Source organism: Pimephales promelas, chromosome 10 (genome assembly GCF_988280905.1).
Source record: "Pimephales promelas chromosome 10, fPimPro1.hap1.1, whole genome shotgun sequence".
In the NCBI taxonomy this organism is placed as follows: domain Eukaryota; kingdom Metazoa; phylum Chordata; class Actinopteri; order Cypriniformes; family Leuciscidae; genus Pimephales; species Pimephales promelas.
This window is the reverse complement of record NC_142778.1, coordinates 29,034,770-29,060,408: the sequence shown is the minus strand read 5'-3', so window position 1 is coordinate 29,060,408 and position 25,639 is coordinate 29,034,770. Positions and strand designations below refer to the sequence as shown.

The 25,639-nt window shown below is 37.7% G+C and overlaps 1 protein-coding gene and 2 non-coding genes across 3 annotated transcripts; all 3 read left to right on the top strand.

Moving 5' to 3' along the window:
* The first annotated feature begins 1,059 nt into the window (after positions 1-1,059).
* sf3b3 (splicing factor 3b, subunit 3) lies at positions 1,060-23,763 on the top strand. Its single transcript, XM_039692066.2, has 27 exons — positions 1,060-1,218; positions 1,698-1,819; positions 2,763-2,918; positions 3,002-3,172; positions 3,287-3,459; positions 5,033-5,174; positions 5,913-6,025; positions 6,309-6,446; positions 7,021-7,124; positions 8,474-8,639; positions 8,988-9,083; positions 9,273-9,345; positions 11,536-11,687; positions 11,870-12,025; positions 12,114-12,269; positions 12,383-12,526; positions 13,364-13,486; positions 13,572-13,726; positions 14,209-14,383; positions 16,402-16,607; positions 16,753-16,909; positions 17,237-17,362; positions 18,601-18,813; positions 18,907-19,005; positions 20,322-20,465; positions 21,867-21,971; positions 22,968-23,763. Exons 2-27 carry the CDS (start codon positions 1,750-1,752, stop codon positions 23,106-23,108), a joined length of 3,654 nt encoding a protein of 1,217 aa, XP_039548000.1. The 5' UTR covers positions 1,060-1,218; positions 1,698-1,749; the 3' UTR covers positions 23,109-23,763.
* On the top strand, positions 5,749-5,826 carry LOC120494326 (small nucleolar RNA SNORD111). Its single transcript, XR_005625843.1, has one exon. It is a non-coding gene; the product is annotated as a small nucleolar RNA SNORD111 (small nucleolar RNA).
* LOC120494327 (small nucleolar RNA SNORD111) lies at positions 7,896-7,972 on the top strand. Its single transcript, XR_005625844.1, has one exon. It is a non-coding gene; the product is annotated as a small nucleolar RNA SNORD111 (small nucleolar RNA).
* Positions 23,764-25,639: the final 1,876 nt, after the last annotated feature.

Below are 25,639 nucleotides of genomic sequence, written 5' to 3'. Positions count from 1 at the left end.
CAGAAAACTTTATTGTCATGATTGTTTTACATATAGGCCTAATATTGCCAATGCAAAAATAAAACACAATGCATTGGCAGGAAAAAAAATAGGTGCCAGTGATAATGCATAAAGCCTAATTAAAAAAAATAGAATTAAAATGTAATAAATTAAATTAAAAAAGAGAAACATTAAACTAGAATAAAATAATTACTAGATCAACTAGAATTAAATATTACGCCTAAATACATATTGCCATAAATGGTTAAGACTATTAGTCAAACGCATGACGGTAGGCTAGTAGTTCTCTCGCGATTTCTAACCATAAATAGTGGTAGCGTAGTGATATACATTTGATAATCGTTTCATACTGTAATGGAAAGAATGAAACATTTTGCCGGTATGTGGTTATTTTCTGGGATTTCCACACAACCACGTCTCACGCACACCCAAAGAGAGGAGGAGAGAGGGGGAGCTGCCTTCACTTCTTGCAGTCGGAAATTTCCTACTTCCCACTTCTAATGTCGTGTTTACGAACTAATCGCATTCAAATCTTGTCTTGAATGTTCATGTCCAACGTTTAAACTTGGACACTAGTAGTTATAATTATAATTCCGATAGGCAGCATTGAAACTTCGGCGACCTTCTTTTCGGAAGAAACTGGTTACGGTTTTTTAATGGCTGTCAGTTTTGACCAAAATATCATGGTTAGATAATTATGGGAGCTCCTTAGAACAGTTTTAAAAAGCTTTCCGAATAATTCAGAAAAAAAGTATACCTATATATATTTTTTAAGACATGGCCAAAACCGGGGACTGCAGTAGCTAACTGTTACTTAGGCGAAAAAAATGGTTACCGTGGTAAATGTATACAATTTTAAGCTTGTACAGTCCTTTTCTGTCTGTGATGCTAGACTCAGTGTAAATGGGTTTATAAAATACAAGGCTTTATAAAAAGACATTAAATAAAAACAAAATAATCAAATCAAATATTATAACATAAAACTAAGAAATATATAAAAGAGAAATACAGAAGAAGTGCTTTTTAAACGTTTCTACCAAATCTTTTTGAGGTCGATCTTTCCTTTCAGGCACATATTCGGACAACACTTCTATGCGCCACAGAACTAGGAGGCCCTCTGTCGTTTCAGCGCCGTTTGAAATAACGAGCGACCAAGGCCAATGAAAAATATAAGTTTCTCATCTGATTGAAATCTACAACATCCTGGTTGCTATTTCGGTAAATATGCTTCGTACGATTCCAGAATAACCCATATTGCTTAATCGTACTAAAATCTGTGTTCGTAAATTATAGTTATAACCTTTATTTTCACAAAGTTTGTTAGCCAACTAGCTAATGCTGAATGGACTGACTAGCGCTTGCAATTTCAAGTGCCGTTGGCAGTAAATTAGTATGTTACATGAAGTACTACTACAGGAACACTCATTTAGCTTATTGTGCTTTCAAAATGCAGTTTTCAGTTTGTTTTACACAAATGTGGTTTGACTTGGGTCTATTAATACATGTTAACCCTAAATTTAGTTTGAATGCCGTCATGTAACGTAAGTTATAATTTCCGCACACCAGCACGTAGGTGTAACGTTAGGTATACAGTTTCTAGATGGAAAAAAACTCCTTTTATTGCTTTGTAACCAGTCTTTTTGCTGTCCTCACCATTGTTTACTTCGGTACTTAATCTCTTTGGCATATGCTTGTAGGTGGTGCTGGTTTAGCTCTTTGTCCTGAGCCTCAGGTCCAGTGACAGCAGCCATGTTTCTGTACAACCTGACCCTGCAGCGGGCAACTGGCATCTCCCATGCCATCCATGGCAACTTCTCAGGTACGTCACTGAACAACACTGAGTCATGGGTAATTTCTTTAAGTCCCCCTGTAGTCAATCATTTTATCCCTTAACTCATTTGATCAACAAAATAACATTTAAACTTTTTTTCCTTTTCCGTCATGCCTTAAAATAGTTTGAATGTAACTACACCCTTGCCTAATTTAGTATAAGCGGTTCTACAGTATGAATGTGCAAAGTTGCTCTGCTTCCACTCACCCACACCAGCTCAGAGATCCACTCGTTGAATGATCACGTTGACATGATTAGTTACAAGGTAGTTTGTGACATCATCAATTTCAAATGACATTTTTGAGAATGTCTTCAGTTCTCTGTAGTTTTTAGGGCTGTTCAACGATTAATCGCATTCAAAATAAAAGTTTTGGCCAGCCCTAGCAGTTTTAAAGAGAAAATACTCAGTGATGGTGCTGACTTGTGAATTTGCAAATGGTTTGTCTAAAAGCATATTAAAAACTCCACATAGATAAACAATATTAAAAGCTTGATTTTTCACCACATGGGGACTTTAAAAGCAGTGTGCTTTACTTATATTTTGTTGGAGAAATTATTGCTGTATCAAATTTGAGATTGAATTAGGGTTGACTTTATTATGATATGTATCTCCAACAAGAAGAATGTAGGGCGGGGCTTGATTTTGCTCACCGGAAATTGTTTTGGACTGTTGCGGATTATGTGATTGACAGGTTGTTTCGCCCTTGCGCCATTAAACATGTCATTAGATATGTCATTGCAAGTTGGAGGGGAAGTTATTTTGATTAAATATTATGAGGGTGCATGGATTTTCAGATAATAATGATGTGTTTGGGGTAATCCTTTTATAATAAATACTACAAATCCCTTTAAAAAACAGAAATTGTCAGTTTTGGTTTCATGGTGACTAAGCATGATGTTTAAATCCTAAGTGGTGTTTCTCTCTTACTAGGAACTAAACAGCAGGAGATTGTTGTTTCCCGTGGGAAAATCCTGGAACTGCTGCGTCCTGATGCCAACACAGGGAAGGTCCACACTCTGCTTACTATGGAGGTGTTTGGTGTAATCCGGTCCCTCATGGCCTTCAGGCTAACAGGTGGAACTAAAGGTGAGACACTTGGTTCTAATTGTTGTTTTGCATAGTTCATATGTAGAAAATTTAATTTCATGGATCTCATTATGTAATTTTAGACTATGTTGTGGTGGGGAGTGACTCTGGACGTATTGTGATCCTGGAGTACCATCCCTCCAAGAACATGTTTGAAAAGATCCACCAAGAGACGTTTGGCAAGAGTGGCTGCAGACGTATCGTGCCTGGGCAGTTCCTCGCTGTGGACCCAAAAGGCAGAGCTGTTATGATAGGTATAACTAGAAAGCTGATAATCAAAATATGCATTGAAAAGCAAATGCAATAAAGCAGCATTTTCATATGTAACCCGTTTAATAATTTGAACTATGCACTTTTTCCTCTCCCAGGTGCCACAGAAAAGCAGAAGTTGGTATACATCCTGAACAGAGATGCAGCTGCCCGCCTTACCATCTCCTCCCCTCTAGAGGCCCATAAGGCTAATACACTTGTCTACCATGTGGTTGGTGTGGACGTGGGCTTTGAGAACCCCATGTTTGCCTGCCTGGAGATGGACTATGAGGTCAGAATCCTTCTTGAAAAATCATCTGATCTCAACTCTGCCCCTCGAGATCCCACTTTCCTGCAGTTTTCGCTCCAACCTTGACTGACTCACCTGCCTGTACCTATCTAGTAATTATGAAAACATTGATTAGCTTGTTCAGGTTTGTTTGATTAGGGTTTGTGCTGAAAATCTGCATGAAAGTGGATCTTGAGGGCCAGAGTTGAGAACCCATTCTCATGCTTTGGTTTTTGGCCAGAGGGACTGGAGCTAGAGCAAACTGCCCATGGGGGCTGCAGAATGGTAGTTAAAGTAATACATTAAAGGAGAACTCTGGCGCAAAATGAACGTTTGGTCTAATTACACATTGCTACCTAGTCAACCGTTATCTGAGATTTGTTTTCATGATTGCCGAATGTAAATAGTTTTATCTCTGAAAACAGTTTAGCCTATATTAGCCTATATAGGGCATAGAGTAATGACAAATAAAAATCGCTTGTTATTACCACTAACAAGGCTCAAAATAGCCCACACTAACACGACAGCATAATAAGGGTCCCTACATTCAAACCGAAGCATTGAGAACTTTGTCAGTGTCCAAACAGTTTAATAAGAAGATATTTTATACACACAGTCAACTTCGCGAATACAGGAAGAAGCCATCTTTGAAAAATAGTCTCTACCAGTCGATCTACGAACACCGATCCAAGTGCGCTGAACTGTGCAGAATCTCATACGGTCCGTTGTTTTCGAACAACACGAACCGTTTTCTTCTCTTCAATATGTACAAGTAGCCTACTGTTCGCGCTCACCTCATCACCTTATTCACATCTCACCAGCGCACATGGATCGGTGTTCGTAGATAGACTGGTAGAGACTATTTTTCAAAGATGGCTTCTTCCTGTATTCGCGAAGTTGACTGTGTGTGTAAAATATCTTCTTATTAAACTGTATGGACACTGACAAAGTTCTCAATGCTTCGGTTTGTATGTAGGGACCCTTGTTATGCTGTCGTGTTGGTGTGGGGCCATTTTGAGCCTTGTTAGTGGTAATAACAAGCGATTTTTATTTGTCATTACTCTATGCCCTATATACTAGCGTTATACTAGCATTATAGGCTAAACTGTTTTTAGAGATAAAACTATTTACATTCGGCAATCATGAAAACAAATCTCAGATAACGGTTGACTAGGTAACAATGTGTAATTAGACCAAAGGTTAATTTTGCGCCGGAGTTGTCCTTTAATATAAATATTGCGATATGATCTGAACTTAATATAAATTAAAATGTTTATACAGATCAAATCAAGATGATTAACTTCTAGAAGCATGAAATTAAGTTTTAAATCAGTTTTCACAGTTTCTTTTAATAAAGGAATAAACTTTTTTTTTTTTAAACAGTCCTGTCATAATCACTGCAGAAATATCTTTTAGTAGTCTATATGGATGTCCGTCAAATATTGTGTTGGATGTTAGGTCTTAAAGGTTGAGGTGTATTTGCATGTAACCAATTTTAATGCTACTTAATTTGTTCATGATTTTTCAAATACTAGTGCTTTATGTCTCTAACCCATAGTTGTAATTTGTTTTGCAGGAGGCAGATAATGATCCCACCGGAGAAGCTGCGGCAAACACACAGCAGACTCTGACCTTTTATGAGTTGGACTTGGGCCTCAACCATGTCGTTCGCAAGTACAGTGAGGCACTGGAAGAACACGGCAACTTCCTCATCACAGGTTCGGACCCTTCAGAATGTCAAGATAGATATGCTTGTTGGATAAGAATTCACAAAATGTGTTGCGATACCTTTAACAGAACACTTACCGAACACTTGTTTCAAACGTGTTGCAAAACCTTTATCTAACACTTGTTTCACCTGCTTTTAAGTGATTCTTTCAGTAATGCATAATTGTTTTTGAAAGAAACGACTTTTTAGAAAATATTTATTGAATTGATCAAAACTAACGGTTTATAATTTTACAAAAGATTTCTACTTCAAAATAAAGGCTATTCTTTTGAACTTTCCATTCATCAAAAAATCCTTAAAAACACAGAAATTCCCAAGGAAATATTAAGCAGTTCAACCTTTTTCAACCTTATAATTAATCTGATAATTCTAAAATGTTTTGAGCACCAAATAAGCTTTTTAAGAATGATTTCTGAATGATGGAAATTATTTGAAAATGTAATATTTTACAATATTAGTGTTTTTACTGTATTTTTAATCAGTTTTAGAGGATTCTTAAAAAAAAAAAAATGATAATATTATATTGAATGCTATTGTAGATTAAAGTAGTTATGTTCTCCAGTGTGTCAGAAATGATGAATATCTTCATGTCTCTTCTCTGACTGTTTGGTGAAGAGATTGTTATGATATCTGATCTTCATGGACTTATGGGAAATTTTGCTTTCAGAGGAGAAAAATCTAGCCAAGTTTCTATGTTAATCTGACAATTTTCCCCTGTCTGCTGTAGTTCCGGGAGGTTCGGATGGTCCCAGCGGTGTGCTCATTTGCTCTGAGAACTATATCACCTACAAAAACTTTGGTGACCAGCCGGACATCCGTTGCCCAATCCCACGCAGGAGGGTGAGTTTGTGTCGTCTGCCTGTTTGCATCAATCCGTTTGGGCACAATACACTAAACATCAACTTGGTGTCTAAATCGCAGCTTGACGGCTATTATCGAAATGATGAGCTTTTCATGTCTCTTCTCTGACTATTGAACTGAAGACTCATTAAGACCTCTGATCATAATATTCGTTTTGGACCTTGTATGGTTGTTTAGTTCTCAGTCATTGTGTTTGTAGAATAGATTATACTGATGTGAGATGTGACCACAGCACTTTTTTCTTTTTCTCTGCATTTTTTAGAATGACCTGGACGATCCTGAGAGGGGCATGATCTTTGTCTGCTCTGCTACCCACAAGACCAAATCCATGTTTTTCTTTCTAGCCCAGACAGAACAAGGTGACATCTTCAAGGTTACACTGGAAACTGATGAGGAGATGGTGAGCACACAGAGCTAATGACCGTGACTGTCATCTGTTTCTTTACTTCTTGGGCATAGAGGTTTTTCAAGCAAGTGAAAATGTAATGGTTCTCAAATACTTGTTCCATTCAAAACGGAAAGGCAGAATTTCTAACTTCCTCCTTTGAAGAGTGCAATAAAATGCCATCTAAAGGTTGACGTGGAACATTTCAACCAAGGCTTTGAAGAAATATGAGTATTTGACATTACCTGAACACACAGTTGATGCTAAACATTTACTTTTAAGCAAATATTATTCAGTGAACAGTCAATGTTCCTACGTTATACAATCTTTAAACCCTTTAAACAAATGTTTGCATTGCAGAGAAAAGTGTGTAAACCACAGTAAAAAAACAAAACTGCTTAAAATTGCACACCTGCAATACAATTTCTATATCTGACTGAATGAAACTCAATATTACAGACTGAATTCTGTAATATAACATTGAGTTTCCACTGAACTTGAGAGTGAGAATACACACACACACGAGAGGTTGAAATGCTGGTAAGTGAGATGCTATGTATTTGGATTACATAGTCTGTTCATATTTTAGGTGACCGAGATCAGGATGAAGTATTTCGATACCATTCCAGTGGCCACAGCCATGTGTGTTTTGAAGACTGGCTTCTTGTTTGTTTCTTCAGAATTTGGAAACCAGTAAGTCACTTTTATATCTTGCACATTTTATCACTCACCTAACAATAACTAGGACTGCACGATTAAACAGTAAAAATCAAACCAAAATTGCTATTAAAAAATCACAAAGGCTGCAGTTTTTCATTTAATAAATGTATGCACAGTGTGATCAGTAAAAGTTACTACAACTTTAAAAGTACTTGCAAGATTGAGTCGCTTAGAACTTTTATAGCATTTGAAAAAGCAACGTGTCAGCAGCATGAGTGATTTCTCTCTCTCTCTCACCCCACATTCGCACATCTTAAGTCTTACCAAGTAAAATGTCTCATCTTGCGCGCTCTCTGAGAGACATTTTCTCTGCACACATGTAAATCCGCATTACATACAGCTTGAGTAAAATGTTATGTCTTAAACATAAGCAGTTGATGTGTAACAATATAATAGAACTGTGCATTCGCTTATAAAGTGACAGCAGCAGTGTGTCATTAATGTTAATAAAGGAATCAGGATTAATAGCCTATGCATTTAATTTATATCAAGACTAAAAACTGTTATTTTACGTTTGAATACTAGTGTATCCTTATTTCATTTTTCTTTATTCTGTTTTTATTTGTGCTTTTATTTGTTTTATTTTATCGGTTTTCCTTGTGTTTTGTAAACTCTTGAGTAAAAAAACACTCCATTGTAAAAACACAAATAAAATGAGTGAGCAAACATTTAGGTGAGATGTATGTAATTAAAACAAATATTATGGACCCCAAGCTTTAGATTGAAATAGTAATGTTCTCCAGTGTGTCAGAAATGATGATTATCTTCATGTCTCTTCTCTGACTGTTTGATGAGATTGTTATGATATCTGATCTGTGCACTAGCTCTTATTATATTGTGATACTTTACATGTCTGAAAAGTTATATTTTTTGAATGAAAGATCAAAAGGATAAACATGCAATTTTACAGCCATTTTTGATCATATTTATCAGGGGTGCCATTAATTGACCACAACTGTATATGTGTGTGTATGTTTAATTTCAGTTGGTTAAACAAAATCACATTTTAAATTGCACTTTTAACCGCAATAATCGCAATTAGATATTTTTTTTCTCCACAAATCATGCAGCCCTAATAATAACTGAATACTTCTGATTTGGTGGCATTTTCACCAAGTCTCAGTGCAGTAACTAGCTTATAGAAGCTGGTAACAAGAGGGTGGAATGTATGGAAGCAGTAGTTTTCAGTAACCTGAAACCTATGTAGTTTGAATGTAGCCATACTTCTCCTTTTCTGTTTAACCTTAAACTTTTCAGTAATCAGTACTGTTGGACAGGTTGTGTTCTTTGGAAGTCTGAATCTAAAACTTTTTGTTTGTTAGCTACCTGTATCAGATTGCCCACTTGGGTGATGATGATGAGGAACCTGAGTTTTCTTCTGCTATGCCTCTGGAGGAAGGAGACACATTCTTTTTTCAACCACGTCCCCTTAAGAACCTTGTGCTAGTGGACGAGCAAGAAAATCTTTCCCCCATCATGTCCTGCCAGGTGTGTGAAAGTGATGCATTTGAAATCTGATGTTCATACTCAAGCTGGGAATTACTGATGGGAAGTGGGATTTTAAGTTGGCATGAGAACAGATGTTTGGAAAGGAATGAGTTCTTTGACTGTGGTGTATTGAACTGCCATTTTCTCGTTACCAAATTGCAAAGTGTTTAGTCAGACATCAGTATGGGTAATTGAGCGTGTGAATGCTTCTGACTCTTCACCCACTCCCCCGTCTTTTTACATCAGTTCTTGTAATGTAATGATGGGAACAGATTCCTCTGTAGGAAGTGTTGAACCCACAGAGTTTATTTATTAAGTCTTTTTATTAATGATTTTATTGTTCTGTAGATTGCTGATTTGGCTAATGAAGATACCCCGCAGCTGTATGTGGCATGTGGCAGAGGACCCCGATCTACACTGAGAGTTTTGAGACATGGACTGGAGGTTTGTGATGATGCCAGGAGTCACAATTCTCACAACATGGTTGCTAAATGGAAATTTGACACCTCCTGCATCAAATAAAACCTACGCAATTAATGCGGTTTTAACAGATAAGATTCTAGGTTTTTCCAGAGACTATTGATGTGTTAAAGTGCTTGTGCTTGTGGTTTTTTTTTTTTTTTTTTACTCTAGGTGTCAGAAATGGCAGTTTCTGAACTGCCTGGTAACCCTAATGCTGTGTGGACTGTCAGGAGACATGTAGAAGGTATGAGATCAGCTCATATAGAGTAAAGGTCGACCGATGGTGGATTTTTTTTTATTTTTTTTTCCATACCGAAATTTAGATTTAACTGTACGTGCCGATAACCGATTAATCAACTGATATTTTTAAAATGGATACTGAATATAAAAAAAAAGTGGGAGGGGGGGGTGGGGTGGATGTGAACTTGTATGTGGTTTAATATTTTTAAGTCAATTGATTTCACCTACCAATCATATGAGAGGAGCACAGATCTAACACGTTACAAGCCTATCAAAAGCAGAGCGGGGCGGGTCCTGGCAACACGGTGTGAAAGAGATCTATACGTCACGTTATCGTCTTTGGTGAAAGCATGGAGTGCAAGTTCATGAAGTGTGGGATGATGTCCTACCCATGGCTGTAATTTCCTGTATAGACAGCATGTGGTTAAAAATCATAAACGAGGGAGGAGCAGGACCGTGCCTGTGTAAAATAGCTCACTGAAATTTCTAATGAGCAGGCATGGCGGTTGCGACCATAGACTGTAAAAAAAAATACATCGTGACAGTCACTGATGATACGCCAGAAGCAACAACAGGTGACTAATGTCATCATGAATGAAAAGAAAGAAAAGAAATGTGAGTTGGTTGATTCAGGAAATTAGCTCAGGTCAGGATAATGGGTAACTTAAGACTGTTAGATAAATATTTAGAACTGTGTAGCTTACTAAGAAACATTCTGTGTGGCATTTTCAGCAAGTTTCCGTGCAATAACTATCTTATAGAAGCTGGTAGAGCTTCCTTTTTATAGAACCCAAAGGTTGGCAGGTCTGTTATTGTAGAGTGTTACCACTTCATATAAATCCAAAGAGTCTGCTATGCTTAAAGATGGCCATCTTTAAATATCTGCAATGGCCAGAGCATTAAAATTGCATAAATGTACATTACATGTATGGTCTCTCTCTTATTTGCTTCTATATTAGAACACTTGATGATTATCTAATCAAAAAGACAATATGTTTTGCGGTGATGAAGAATAGAGTCAAATGAGAATCAAACACATCCATGTTGAGAAAAGCAATCGCGTGACTAGCTTTAAATATGCACCTTCGTTGGCTAATGAATGCATTAAAGTGACCAGCTGAATGCAAATTTATGGTAACAATTGCGACATTAAATATTTGGACCACATGTGCTTGTGTTTTTGTCACATTGTTTAAAGTTGAGGTAGTCCTCACAGCCTTGACGACAAACATACATCTGTACTTTTTCTGCCAATGCAACATCTAGTCAACAAAGTAATTACTTTATAATGAAATGGCAACATGGACTGTAGTATTCTGCATTCATACTGTTTCGCTGTCATGTTTTAAGCACATCAGAAGCGTAAGCGCTCTCTGTGCAGCTTGTGGTCTCCGTTCTGCATCATTACCGATATATCTGCAAAACCAATGAATCGGTCGACCTCTTATGTAGAGTGTGTGCTTGCTCATGAACTATGCAAACTTGTTTGAAATGATTTTCTGCAAATGTTTCTCTGAAAAAAAGGTGGTGATTTTAGACGCATCATTCTTAAAGTCACTTGTAGGAATGCATTTAAACCCTTTGCAGGTCCACATAATGTTTTCTGGATGCTCAGTTCTTTTCGTAAGATTAAAGGGCTTACATGCATAGATGAGTGTGTTCTAGGTTCTCCCCTTGAAGCATGAAGTTCTTACAAGTCAGAGCATGCTGAAAAACTAAGCCGTATTCTACTGGATCAACACACAAGGAATATTTGTCTGGCATGCACAGCGCAAGTTGGGCCTTCAGGAACTGCCACTTGTCGGCCAGATATTTCTCTGAAATCATGTGATTTGCTTTTAGATTTCTTTGGCTTGTGCGTGCAGCCTGAGCTCTGCAAGGTTTATATTGTGGTCGGTGTGTTTGAGGGAATCAGTTTCATTTTGAATTTGCAGAAATTTTCTTACCTCTCAAGACTAATGTTTTCATTCTCAATAGGGCCTTATTCACTGCGTGTTGTTCATTTACCATTACAAAAAGAGATGGTTAAAAACAAATGAAAATTGTCATTTGCTCATAATGACTGATGGGTTTCGAGTGACGTTTTTTTGTTATGTTGTAGTATTGGTTTGCATTTATGGTTGTAAATTAGCCCATATGTGGCAGAGTTTCCAACCAAAGAATTGTTTCAACATTGTGGGTTTCCTGTTCACAGATGAGTTTGATGCCTACATCATTGTGTCTTTCGTTAATGCCACCCTGGTGCTTTCTATTGGAGAGACTGTGGAAGAAGTAACAGACTCTGGCTTCTTGGGCACAACACCTACCCTGTCCTGCTCGTTGCTTGGGGAAGATGCACTTGTGCAAGTGAGCGACGTCTCCCTGACCAACATGCATGAACAATATTCCATTGAACCTTTTGTCTTTGCTTGTTAAATTACACTGATCTCTGTTTTTTGCACAACAAGTAGATAAAACCATTATGCTTACAAAATATTACACTATTTTCTCATTTGATTGGGGTTTTTTTTTTCATTTGCTGGGTAAAGGTCTATCCCGATGGGATCCGTCACATCCGTGCGGATAAGAGAGTGAATGAATGGAAGACTCCAGGGAAGAAAACAATCGTTCGATGTGCTGTCAATCAGAGGCAGGTGGTCATTGCCTTGACCGGAGGAGAACTGGTCTACTTTGAGATGGACCCGGTATGTCTGTGGTCATTTGTCTTTCGTAATCACCTGAATTTTCATCTTTTGTTTGATTGTCTTTCCATTATTGTTTCTCTCTTTACAGTCCGGGCAGCTAAATGAATACACCGAAAGGAAGGAGATGTCTGCAGATGTGGTGTGCATGAGTTTGGCAAATGTGCCACCTGGTGAACAGCGCTCACGTTTCTTGGCAGTTGGATTGGTGGACAATACTGTTCGTATCATCTCCTTGGATCCATCTGTAAGTTGCTATTTGCCAGCTGATTTTGGCATCAAACAAGGATTCTAGTCACTGCACACTGAGCACTGGCTGTACAAATTCTGTGTGTGATGTTTGTAATCTTTGTTGCACAGGACTGTCTGCAGCCATTGAGTATGCAGGCTCTTCCCGCCCAGCCGGAGTCTCTTTGTATTGTGGAGATGGGTGGAGTTGAAAAACAAGATGAACTAGGAGAAAAGGGCACCATCGGCTTCCTATACCTCAACATTGGCCTGCAGGTAAGAAACTCTTGCTTGCTCTTGCTGGGAATGGACCCGAATCCCTTTATATTACCAATCCAGTGGCTTCCCTATCTGTTTTTCTCAACAATAAACAAAATCCACCTTATGATGCTATATACATGCGGTGCATAAACGCAGTATAGTGCAGTAAATGCACACATTAGACTGATATATATATATATATATATATATATATAAACCCTTTTTTCAAAAACTGGTTTTTGAACTGTGAAGTTTAAATCCCGTCATTTTACATTTTTGAATGTTACAGTAGAGATTGGTATTTCAAAAGAATGCAGCTACCTCAATGTAGTTCTATTCTAATATCAGAACTTTTTTGAAATTATTTCAACTGCTGATTCCAAGAAATATTAAGTTTTATTTCATACTCATTTTTTTCTACTCTCTGGTATATGCAAAATTTCTCAAATCATTTAGTATGCTTAAACCTTGCCCTTTCTTACAATTGACTGCATGCTCTCATTCAGATCTGCTTGCATCCAATCAACAACTGATGGATAATGTAGCAGTACTACTTTTTCTATAGTCAGCCAGATGTGAATTGTAATATGAAAAAGATTTGTTTCCTCTGTTTCATCTTGACTTTAATGGAAGGCACACATGTCAACCTAAAACCTTGTCAATCTAAAAATGCGAATGGGGCATTTTCTTTGCTCACCGTGAACATCACAAGACCACTTCAATTGTGCTATTTGGAACAAAGCCTGTGAAAGGAGGCCAAAAGAACTGCAATATGATTCACTTTCCTGTTAATTGATGACCTTAATTTCCTGGACTGTCATTCTTCCTGCTATAATCACCTCTTTGTTTTAGAACGGAGTGTTACTGCGTACTGTTTTGGATCCAGTGACCGGGGACCTGTCCGATACTCGAACTCGGTATCTCGGCTCTCGTCCCGTCAAGCTTTTCAGAGTCCGGATGCAGGGCCAAGAAGCTGTGAGTCATGTCTGCTATTTATCTATGTTGCAGTGTTGCACAGCTTGCCAATTTACCGATCATCATGTGATCTTTGACTGCGCAGGTTCTGGCCATGTCCAGTCGTTCCTGGCTGAGTTACTCATACCAGTCTCGTTTCCACCTGACCCCCCTGTCATATGAAACCTTAGAGTATGCATCAGGCTTCGCTTCTGAACAGTGTCCTGAGGGTATTGTCGCCATTTCCACCAACACACTGAGGTAAACGCATGTACTCCTACTGTGTATACAGTCCATAATCTGAACTTTTTAAAGTGTCACAGATTTGTGTGGACATTAATGTCAAGCATATTGTGGTTGGTTTCATAGATGTCAGTTCCAGTAGTTTTAATCCTTTGATGTTTATAATTTACCAATTGATCTGATATTCGGATATAGCTTTAAAAGTAAATGTTTACTTAAATGTGTGGAAATGAAGCAAATGCTGGTTCTAAACTTTCTGTGAAATCAGTGAGAGTCAGTGAAACATTTCCTGTTTGTTTAGGAGATCTGTATCAGTTGCCATTTTTTTTTCTCTAGAGACCTCTTTTATATCTACATGGTTTGAAATAGAAAATAGGTTTTGGCTTCTTGAATTTAATCTTTAACTGATGTCTAAATGTGTGTGTGTTTTTTTTTTATCTCTTTAAAATTGATTGCATTGTGGGTTTACCTTCTCATCCATCCATCCATCTCTCCCTCAGAATTTTAGCTCTTGAGAAACTGGGTGCCGTCTTCAACCAGGTGGCATTCCCACTGCAGTATACACCTCGCAAGTTTGTCATCCACCCAGAAACGAACAACCTGATCCTGATTGAGACAGACCACAATGCCTACACTGAAGCTACCAAAGCCCAGCGCAAGCAGCAGATGGCTGAGGTCAGTGAACTTGGCCTTCACTTGGCAACATTTTAGGGATTGTTCACCCAAAAATCACAATTAAAATTTACTCGCCCTCAAGTTTTTTCAAACCTTTTATGAATTTATTTCTTCAGCTGAAAACGAAAATATGCATTTTTAAGAATATGGGTAACCAAACTTTGTGGGGTAATTAGTGAATGGGGCCACATTCACTTCTATGGTATGGGAAAAAATACCATTCAGGGATCAGATTTTTTTGTAGGATTTCCACCCTGAATAGTATGACCCACAAGTCCCACATGAATTGCGTAAATGTGAGAAATGGTTTTGGTAAGGTGTGGTTACTGTATGATGATTTAAAATTGTGAAATGGCCTTAAACAATTACTAAATACACTGCAAAATGTTAAGTTTCTAATACATTTATTTCATGCATTTAATGCTTCTGACGGCGCCGCGCAAACTACTCTGCATGGTGGTGAGAATTTGAAATGGCTTAGTACGATCATAAAATCGCAACTGTTGATGTTTATTTATTTATTTTCCCTCAAACCAGTTCAGCGGAAATCCCGCCTCAGGGGGTTTAGGGGGGAAAATCACGTAACGGTTTAAATATAAAATTATACAAGAATATAAATAATCTTTGTTCTGCATGTTTCAGAGTACTGTTACAGCACTGCGTTTTCAATTTTAATTCAGAGTAACGGTACTGCTACAGTACTGTTTGAGTCGCTTATATTTATAACATTTGTCATGAAGATCGTTTAGAAATCTGTTAACCATAAAGGCCAGCGATAAGGTGTCTTTGCTGTTTTCACGCCAAAATTTTTGAAAAGAAAGAAATGATCATACATTTTATTATTGTTCTGTAACATAAAATAAAAATAACTAATGATGATCATTAACATTATTAATGAGAATTCTATTAATACTTTATTATAACATGTAAAAATAAATCTAATATATAATCATGAAATAATACATTACAAAAGAATGTATTGCATCAAATCTTGTATATTTTGTTAATTTTATAATAAATAATATTTTTATAAAGACAAAAATGGAGGACAACCTGACCACGCCCCCAACAGTTAGCGTGTTCAGGTTTTCCTCTTGTCTTTTGCTGATCACATGGCTGTGTACAGCAGGAGAAAGAAATTCACACAGGTTTGGAATAACAGGGTGAGTAAATTACTGAATTTTCAACGCTTTTTGTCTTCATCTCCTTTCCTCTAAAATGTTCTCCTTATCTCCATCTATTGTTCCTTTATCTTCTTGTCTGACACATACACTCATTTCCCAGTCTAATCATTGTCTGAGACAAAATTTTAGTTGTCAGTCATGTCTATTTTGCGGCCACCTCATCATGGCGTATGTTTGCAGGGGTAATTCCACGTTGACGATCCGTAAAAGTGACAAATACTGTAAAATGTGCAAGCCGTGGTTACTGTGGTGGTCCCTCAAAGTTAAATCAGACTCAAACATTGGCAGGACTGCATCAGTATATCTTGTAAGAATAAACAGTCCACAACTGTGGTCTAAAATGACTGCTTCTGAATGTATTTCTTAACATGAAGTTAACTAAAGGGTTTGGTTTGGCCCTTTATTTCCAGTGAATATGAATCTTAATGCTACTACATAGATTGAAATTCTAGAAAATGTTGTGCTTCCAACATTGTGGCAACAGTTCATGGAGGGCACTAGTCTATTTCTGCATGACAATGGCCCTGTATATGAAATGATTTAGTGGTTCTGGTGTGGTGGAACTTAACTGGCCTTCACAAGCCCAGACCTGAACCCCACATAACTCCTTTGGGATGAATTTAAACTTGGTGACCTACACCAGAGCCTGAGCTCACTGATTTTCACGTCTCAATGGTAGCAAATACCCACAGCCATTTCCGAACAGTGATACTCCTGTTAGCAGCTAATTAATAACGTAGATTTGAACATTAGGTTCTAAACAATCACGTAATGGTTTACACTTATTTTTAGCCATATTGCATCGTATAAATAATTTTTTTTCTTGCTCTACAGGAAATGGTGGAGGCAGCGGGGGAAGATGAGAGAGAGCTGGCTGCAGAAATGGCAGCAGCTTTCTTGAATGAGAACCTGCCAGAAGCCATCTTTGGGGCACCTAAAGCAGGTTCTGGGCAGTGGGCTTCTCTAGTACGCATGATCAACCCCATCCAGGGCAATACACTGGATCTGGTGCAGCTGGAGCAGAACGAGGCAGCTTTCAGGTGAGGAAGCTGAGTTATGGATTAAAGGGGAAGTATCGGACAGACAGCATTACGTGGACTTTGCTTTTCTGCTGTTAAGTTAGTCTCTTCCATGTCCCACCTATTTCTCTTATCTTATTTCCTCTTCACATGTGTCTTTTTGCAGTGTGGCCATATGTCGCTTTTCCGGTGGAGGCGATGACTGGTATGTGTTAGTGGGCGTTGCCAGAGATATGATACTAAATCCACGCTCCGTTGGTGGAGGATATATTTATACTTATCGGCTAACTGGAGGTGGGGACAAGCTGGAGTTTTTACACAAGGTGAGTGAAGCAGGAAGTGACTTGCAATGAAACTACTGATTGGTCTCATGTGTTAGCTAGGGGCTCAGGAATGTGGAAATCCCCGCAAATCTTTAAATGTGCCCATGAAATCCATTTATGCTTAGCAAATCACAAAATTTGACTTTATGGTGTAGGTGTTTAGTCCACGACCCAAAAATGCAGTGTTTGAATGTTTATGGTCCAGTTAAATCTTTAATGATGCTTTGATCAAGCTGCATATCATAACCATATGTTGAAAGGTACATTTCTGTTCATCAACTTCCTCTAAAACAAGATTTGAACTAAGACATGGGTTCTGATTGACAGACACCTGTGGAGGATGTACCCCTGGCTATCGCTCCCTTTCAGGGACGAGTGTTGATTGGAGTGGGCAAACTCTTGCGCATCTATGACTTGGGAAAGAAGAAACTTCTCCGCAAGTGTGAAAACAAGGTGAGGAGTCACAGAATCACTTTTTCTTTCTGAGGAAATGATTTTCTTCCCCTTAAAGCTTTGAATAATATAAAAGTCATGTAAGTGACAACTCTTGTACTTGCTGTTGATGCATGACCACATGACAAACATTGAAACAGAAGTTTAGACCACAAAGTTTGACAGTTGCTATAAGGTAGAGTACTTCACTGCAATGTTCAAATTAAAGGGACAATGTGTAGAAGCGGTGAAATGGTATTTTGCATTCAAACTAATTGTGCTCTCCACCGCCTCGCTTTTTCAAATGCGTTTTGTATCTACGGTAACCGTTATGTACCAAAAAGCTATGACAGGATGTCTTCTAATAGCACTTCATGGAGTGTTCCCTCAGGTGAACAGGTTTGTTATTTTAAACAAACTGCAACTTGACACAACGAACAAATGAATGTTACAGTATGAATTACTGACTGTGAAACTTGCCAGGGCATTGAAAAGCGCCTCTCACTGCTGCTCCTTCAGTTTTCTGCTGGCTCATTGTGGAAACGCGTTGGCCTAGTACTTTTTGTCCCTCTCTGCTATTATAGTTTTTCAAGATGACGGAACTACATGGAAGCCACTGTGGACCTACCCGTCCCATGTATATAAAGATTATAAATTCTTCGTTTACAAGGATAAGTCAGATAATTGGTAGAGGTATTTGTACACGATTGAGGACATATTTATGAATAAAAATATTGATTTTAGATAATAAAATACCTAAAAATGTACACATTGCAGGGCTCCAGACTAACTCTTTTCACTAGGAGAACAGTGGTCCCCAACTGAGAATTTTAAGGGGCACAACCAGAAAATTTAGGAGCACACACCGTAAATCAATATACTAACCAAATATTCACATTTCTATTAATTAAATTTCCAGTGTATTACTAATAAATATTTTGATAATAGATTACATTGATAATAGCAGAAATTACAATTCCTTTGTGCTCTGATTTAATGTTACAACCTCTTGTCAACTTTTATTGTCAACTTTTATCTGAATTTAATTTTACTATAGCCTATGTGCCTAAAGGGGTGGGCCAGGGATGGCAGGTGTTGGTGGCAATGTAAATATTTGAATATTTGCCGCGGGGCACGGGCTTTGATTACCTGTGTCTTTTTTGAGCATACATGTGTTTGCATCCCTGGTTATATTTGTGTTTTTGACTTTTTTTTTTTTTTTAAGTGGTTCAACTTAACTCCTTTTCTTATTCTTGCAGCATGTTCCTAACTTGGTGACGGGCATCCACACTATTGGGCAGCGTGTGATTGTGTCTGATGTTCAGGAGAGTCTATTCTGGGTGCGCTACAGGCGCAACGAGAACCAGCTCATCATCTTTGCTGACGATACATATCCTCGTTGGGTCACAACCGCCTGCCTGCTCGATTATGACACCATGGCTGCTGCGGATAAGTTTGGAAATATTTGTGTTGTGAGTATTGTCACCTGTTTGTCAAGTGTCATCTGTATATATTTGCAACAGAAGTAAACTGCATACTAATTTCATACAAAAAAAAATATTCAGGTTCGCCTGCCCCCCAATACCAGCGATGATGTTGACGAGGACCCCACAGGGAACAAGGCATTATGGGACAGAGGCTTGCTCAATGGAGCATCACAAAAGGTAGAATTTTCTACTACCCTCATTACTCATTACCCCATGTCCTACTGGTCCTGAAAATTGCTCGCAAGACCTTTGGCACTGAGCTGTCTTAACCACTTGTTTCTCATTGTTTTTGTCTGTCTGGTTGGTTTTGCGGTTGCGGTTCTCCTTCTGCACGCACACACACACAGACCTGCACCCCAAAACATTTGGCTGGAGTCCATGCCCTGCTCTTGTTCTGTGAAACCTCAGCAGCAAATGTTGTCCTCTCGCCAGAGATCATTATGTGCAGATTAGTAGCATGGAAATGTTTAGTTGGACACAAGGGAAAGTCCCTATTTGCACACCAATGACTTGCGTCTAGCTTTGACGGACATACCTAAAGCATGTGTAATTAGGACTGGGTGGGTTGGGGTAAACATTATTGTGGAATTTGACTAGGGATGCACACTATATCATGACCATATCAGTTATCAGCTGATAGTAGTATTTTTTAAGTGATTTTTAATTGTAATTTACTGAATCTGTTAATCTAATTCTGTTTCAGACTACACACAGACTCTCTTGTCTAATAATCCAACATCTTTTTCATAGATGTCTTGTTTTTTGATATATTAGGTCTTAATATAATAAACCTGCTGCAATTAATGTTAATTAAACAATAAAAGATAAGAGGCAATCACCCACTGCTCTTGTAGCTTTAATAATCAATTTATTTTTAATTTTGTGGCAATCCGTTATCACTTAAGCATATTTTGATGGACTGTGATAGATTGAACTCTTTGTTTTTCAGTTAACTCTTAAGAAAAGATTTTATAAAAGAACTCTTAAATAAAATTTGAAAACCTATCTTAATCATTTTTAATCTTTCTTGCCATGAATATAGACAGGGTAGATGGCATGGCGTTAAACTATAAACAAACAATTTTTGGATTAACTGTCCAGTGACTTTTTACATTTTGATTGTTCAAGTCCTGTATTTCTTACTTGTTTGTTAAAATAGATATAAAATGAAAAATAATGCACTGTTTCTTTATTGAATTTGTTCTATTGTTTGTTATCTGCATCTTTTCTTTTTTTTTCAATAACAAAGAATTAATGTTGAATATTCATATAATATTATTAATAAAAGAATTAAAGGAAAAGTTGCATTGTGATGTATCGAGAATCACTTTTATGATCTAATTGTCGCCTTGTGAATCGTAATCGGATCGTGAGGCAAGCAAAGACCTCTAATACGATATATGGAAGTGAATTTCTTGCCTGTGACACCAAACATGCTTTCTGAAGACCCAATTTAATCCATACCTGTCATTTTTCTTCCCTGTTGATCACAGGCTGAGGTGATTATTAACTATCACATAGGAGAGACTTTGCTGTCCCTCCAGAAAACCACCCTCATCCCTGGAGGATCAGAGTCTCTGGTGTACACCACGCTATCGGGAGGCATTGGCATCCTGGTGCCGTTCACCTCTCACGAGGTACAGTTCCTTAAAATGTTAACTAGTGGTGCACAATATATCGGCCGCCGATAATGTCAATTTTTTGTATCGTTCCGATTTTTAAAATAGGGCCGATAATCATTTGTGTATTTGATGTGAGTGTGGGGATGTTTGTTTTTGCATGAGTACATGCATTACAAGCGCAATTCCTGTCAGTTCAAACATCAAGCGCAAGAAGACGAACTTAATTGCTGTTTTCTGTCAGCCTTACTAAGGCGTATTTTTGTGAGTGAATGTAGATGAGCAGAGAGAGTGAAAGCCCCGGTCTCACGGGCGTACTCTCGTCGTCTTCAACTGTCTTGCTCTCTCTCTCCCCCTTCCTTGCGCATATCAATGAATTGAGTTGACTGATTATCTCATACACAAATAATACACAATACATTGAGAATACACAATGGTAAAATGTCAGAAGACTGAAGTTTTTTTGGTTTGTTTTTTTCTGTACTACCACTGGTAGTGAATTGTGCTAAAATAATGTTGCCTTATCTTCTCTGAAAAGCTTTCCACACATTCAGATGACAAACCACACTTTCAACAACCAAAAAATTAAATCTAGTGATGAAATGTTTTCTGTGTTGAGACAAATCTTGTGCGATGTCGTAAAATGTCTGGATAATCACACTACGTGTGCCGTGGTCCATTAATGACACGTCCGATTTGCAAACTAATGACTCCTTTGAACCGATTCACTTTTATGAATGGTTAAAACAACTGATCTGTCCAACACTAAACTCAAGAGACATAAATCAGAAACACTTTACAATAAGGTTCCATTTATTAAAGTCTAGTTAACTACATTAGGTAATGTTCTGTTAATATTACCCCTATGCGGATTTACTTAAACCATGACAAAACCACCCCAGTCATTCTAGAATGATTTATTCTTTCCTAATAGAGCAATTCAAGTCATCTGGTGAAATAGTTTTTTTTATATAGCAGAAAAATGAAATATATCAATGTCATTTTTTTTTAACCAATATCGTGCAGCCATAATCCTTGCAATGTGTTTTCTATACAGAGATATCGACATCGGTAAATATTGGTATCGGCCATAACAACAATATTAATATTGGTTATCGCTATCGGCCACAATTTTTACATTGGTGAATCACTAGTGTTACCTAGTCCTTGCATGAGGAGTGCTAATGTGCAATGGTCTTTCATAATTGCATGAGGAGTGCTAATGTCTTTCATAAGTGTAAAACCACTAAAACGGAAGAGGTGAAGGCCTCTGATCAGGGCACTTGCATTCAGCCCATCAAAGTTGAGACCTTGACTTGTATAGTGCAACTTTAGGTATCAAACTCATTGAATAAATTTTGGCCACATTATAATTTTGTAATTGAATAAGGTTAAATTGTATGTCTCATCTGTCTTTAGGATCATGACTTCTTCCAGCACTTGGAGATGCACATGCGCTCTGAGTTTCCCCCTCTGTGTGGTCGTGATCATCTCAGCTTCCGCTCATATTATTTCCCAGTGAAGGTAAGGACCAGCACACAGTTAATACATTACACAGCTTTAGTATTAACCAGGGATGGCTCGATACCCCTTTTTATATCTGATACCGATACTGCGACTGAGTTTTCTTCTGGGGACGTACACGTCACAATATTCACCATTTCAATAAATCCTGCCCAAGGCCACACACAAAAAAGTGGGCAAGGCCTGGTTGAGTTGTGTTAGTAGTGTATTTAAACTTGTGGTTATGTTAAGGGGTGTAACATTTCGGAAATGCGCTGGTAGGGGAAGCTTCATAGTGCTTCTTAGAGAACTAAACGGTGTTAAAGACAGACTGGAAAATAGAGGCGCAGCAACAGTTTTTTTAACCTTTCAAGCATGGAAAACTTCTAGTACAACCAAAATAAAGACTTTTAAAAAAGGGCAATTTTTTGATATTTAGAAGAATATCAGTAACCAGACAGTTTCTGGTCTCATTGACTTCCATAGTAGGAAAAAAAATATACTATAGAAGTCAATTAGACCAGAAACTGTCTGGTTACTGATATTTTTCTAAATATCAAAAAATTGGCTGAATGGATTTGAAAACGGTAAAACTCAACTGTTTAACTCTGGGGGAGTGGTAAAATAAGCCTATTTCCAAAAATAAAGTGGAGTATCCCTTTAAGGTTGAAGTATACCAATGAAAATCTCTCACTCAAATTCAAATTAGCTTTATTGGCATGACTTGTACAGTATTGCCAAAGCATTGGCCATTACATAGGCAATGAACAAGTAATCAATAAATAAATCAGTAAACAAATGCATGAAAATGTTTATATATCAAAATGAAAATAAACGCATAAATAAAAACAGTTTTGAACTAACATTCTGACTTTTTAGTTTTGTCCTCTGACTGACTTTCTCTCTCTTTCACTCTCTCTTAAAAGAGAACCAATAAACCATTATTTTGCAAAGAGTCAGACTATTTAAGTCCCTTATTGGTCATTTTCCTCGTTGACTTTGCTTGTATGCTTCTAGAATGTGATCGATGGAGACCTGTGTGAGCAGTTTAACTCCATGGACCCCCATAAACAGAAGAGTGTCTCTGAGGAGTTGGACCGCACCCCTCCGGAGGTGTCGAAGAAATTGGAAGACATCAGAACACGCTATGCCTTCTAGGGTCTTTACATCTGGCAGGAGCACCATGAGAAAATCAATTGTTTTTCTGGGCTTCCCATGGCTGTGGTCTCAACTTTCCAACCACAAGTATAGTAACATTTTGGTCACGGCGGAAGGAAGTTCCCCCTTTAACTGGAGCCAGCTGGAAGCTGTCACAGTCCTAGTGGTCAATGACCTTCTCCTGCATGAAATGACTGTTGGTACTGTGCTAAGGACAAAGCATCTCAGTTTTTAGATCTCACTTGAGTGGCTTACTTGAGGAATGTTTTCATGCATAAGACTTCATCAATGTGGCTTGTATATGGATAGACTTTAAAATGTCTATTACTAATTTTAAAGCTACCTTTTATAGCTAAATCCACGTTTAATTGTATGAACCAGTCTGCATAAAACATTACATCATTCACATCTTGAGTATTTAAATTGTGTATCATTCAAAGGTTAAAAATCTGGTCCTACTCTTGTAAAAACAGTGAAATTGTAAAATAGCTTTAGTTTTTGTCTCTGTGGAAGCAGCAAATTTGTTGTGGTTTAAGTTTTTTCTTTTTTTTTCTTTTTTTGAGAAGAGCCATAATCATCCAAACCTACAAAAAGGAAGTGCTGTTTATGTCATGAAGTGTGAAAGAATTTGTAAATAAACTTTTTTTTACATTTTCATGTGTTTCCGTGTTTGTCACAAGACTTGTCGTTAACTGAGCCCACAAGCAAAGCAGGTTTTCACTGTTTTCCTTTTTTTTTTTTTTTTCTTTTTTTTTTTTTCCTCATTTCATCTCATCTAATGACAGTGAGTCATTTTGCGTTTGCCTTGAAATTATCCAGTCTTAGACACTTAGTGAGTCAGGCTTCATCTCACCGAATTCACCAAATATTAAGTAATTTAATTCTTTTATATACACTTTTGACCTGACTCCATACTTAAATGTGTTGATTTGAAAAAATGTTATGTCATATTAAGATGACTGACCAACACTGGCAGTGTGCAAGAAGTCTTTACTGTCAGGGCTATATTTGGAGTGGACGTTCACTATTTTTGGCAACAGGTTTTCCATTATATGAATCAATCTTGTGTAATTTTCTTTTTTTAATTGCTTTGGTCAGTAGACCCTGACAAAAGTGAGGACAGAGTGTGATGTATTAGTATCAGAGTGAGTCACATCCTAATCACACTAAAGCCCACAATATTAAAGAACCAGGTTGTACCACTCTCCATCTTCAATCCAGTTAAATTGACCCCTTAAGAAGAATTCATAGTTTTTTTTCTTAATGTACAAAAATGCAGTCATGCTGTGGAATGAAGGTACAGAATTGAGCAATATGAGGAAAGCCACAATGTTTTCAAGTTTGTCTAACACTTGAGTTTTAAACTGATGTTGTTCTAGTCAAGTGAGTACAGTCATTTTTTTTTTTATCATCTCTAAGTTTAAACATTTAATGTTGCGGTAACCTCAAATAGCTTCTGTCTGTGCCATCAGATGGTTCTGATTGCTGTTACCATGATTACTGTAATTTATTATATAAACCCTGGTTCCTTTAAGTCAACAAATTCAGATTGTATGTTGAAGTATTGTGAATGTACCCCAAGATTGTGGGGGACTAGGACTATTCTTGGGGTGTGTAATGATGGGGCCCATCCATTGAAAACAGTCCTGGTCTCAGAGCCCGCACTGCTAACGAATAAAATAAAGAGTCATAAAAGTAGGTTGAGATATTTTGGGGGGGTGTTTCTAACCTGGTAAAGTTTTATTTCATTAATCTTCCTTTGGGGGATTTCCATATTGATATGATGTAATCTGTGTTGACAGATGGTGTAAGGTTTGGATGGGGGACTCGGAATGTCCCTCTCGTTGGGTCTTGAGTGGATTTGGCCTTTGTTAGGACGGCAAAGATAGCTCTATCTACAAGGGATTGTGCCCCTAAAGAAAGATTATAGGTACTGCAAAACAAGGGGGCCATTGTGGCAACTGACAAAGCCATCATACGACAAAGCAAGTGTGTAGTGTGCCGTTTGTCCATTGTCCATTGTCTTGCGAGATGAGGAGCTTCAGAGTCCGAAAAAAGATGTGTTGTCATGAAATTCCTAAAAGTGTAAAGCTGTGCCAACTAAGCCTGCCAGCACAGAACCACAGTAAATGTAGGGAATAAATTAGTAATGTGTGTGGGTGAATGCGATTTACAGGGAGAATGGGCAAAGAAGACACTGTTGTACTGATGCTTGATGATTGCTTGTTTCTTTACTCATAAAGGTTTTATTGTTGGCTGATGTGTTTTGTAATATTCAAGTAGACCAATTTCTAGCTGGTGTCAATTTTATGGTCATTTTTACTCTTTTATATTTAATAAACTGCTGCAGAGGTTGAGTGCAGTATGCACTTTCAGGTGGGTCAACTTTAGCTTTTGTTGTTATTGCCCAGTACATTTTTGAGTACAGTGTTGTCTTGTCCAGTTAACATTAACAATATTAAACTTTTTTTTTGTAAACAAAGTAAGATAAGATCCCATTTGTTATTTTTAAAGATATAATAATTTGATAA

Bases quoted from the DNA above. Each gene is read 5' to 3' on its own strand.
- sf3b3 (XM_039692066.2), top strand. From the start codon at position 1,750: ATGTTTCTGTACAACCTGACCCTGCAGCGGGCAACTGGCATCTCCCAT. The intron at 3,460-5,032 runs GTCAGAATCCTT...TTTGTTTTGCAG, and splicing joins GCCTGGAGATGGACTATGAG to GAGGCAGATAATGATCCCAC. The intron at 12,527-13,363 runs GTAAGAAACTCT...TCTTTGTTTTAG, and splicing joins ACCTCAACATTGGCCTGCAG to AACGGAGTGTTACTGCGTAC.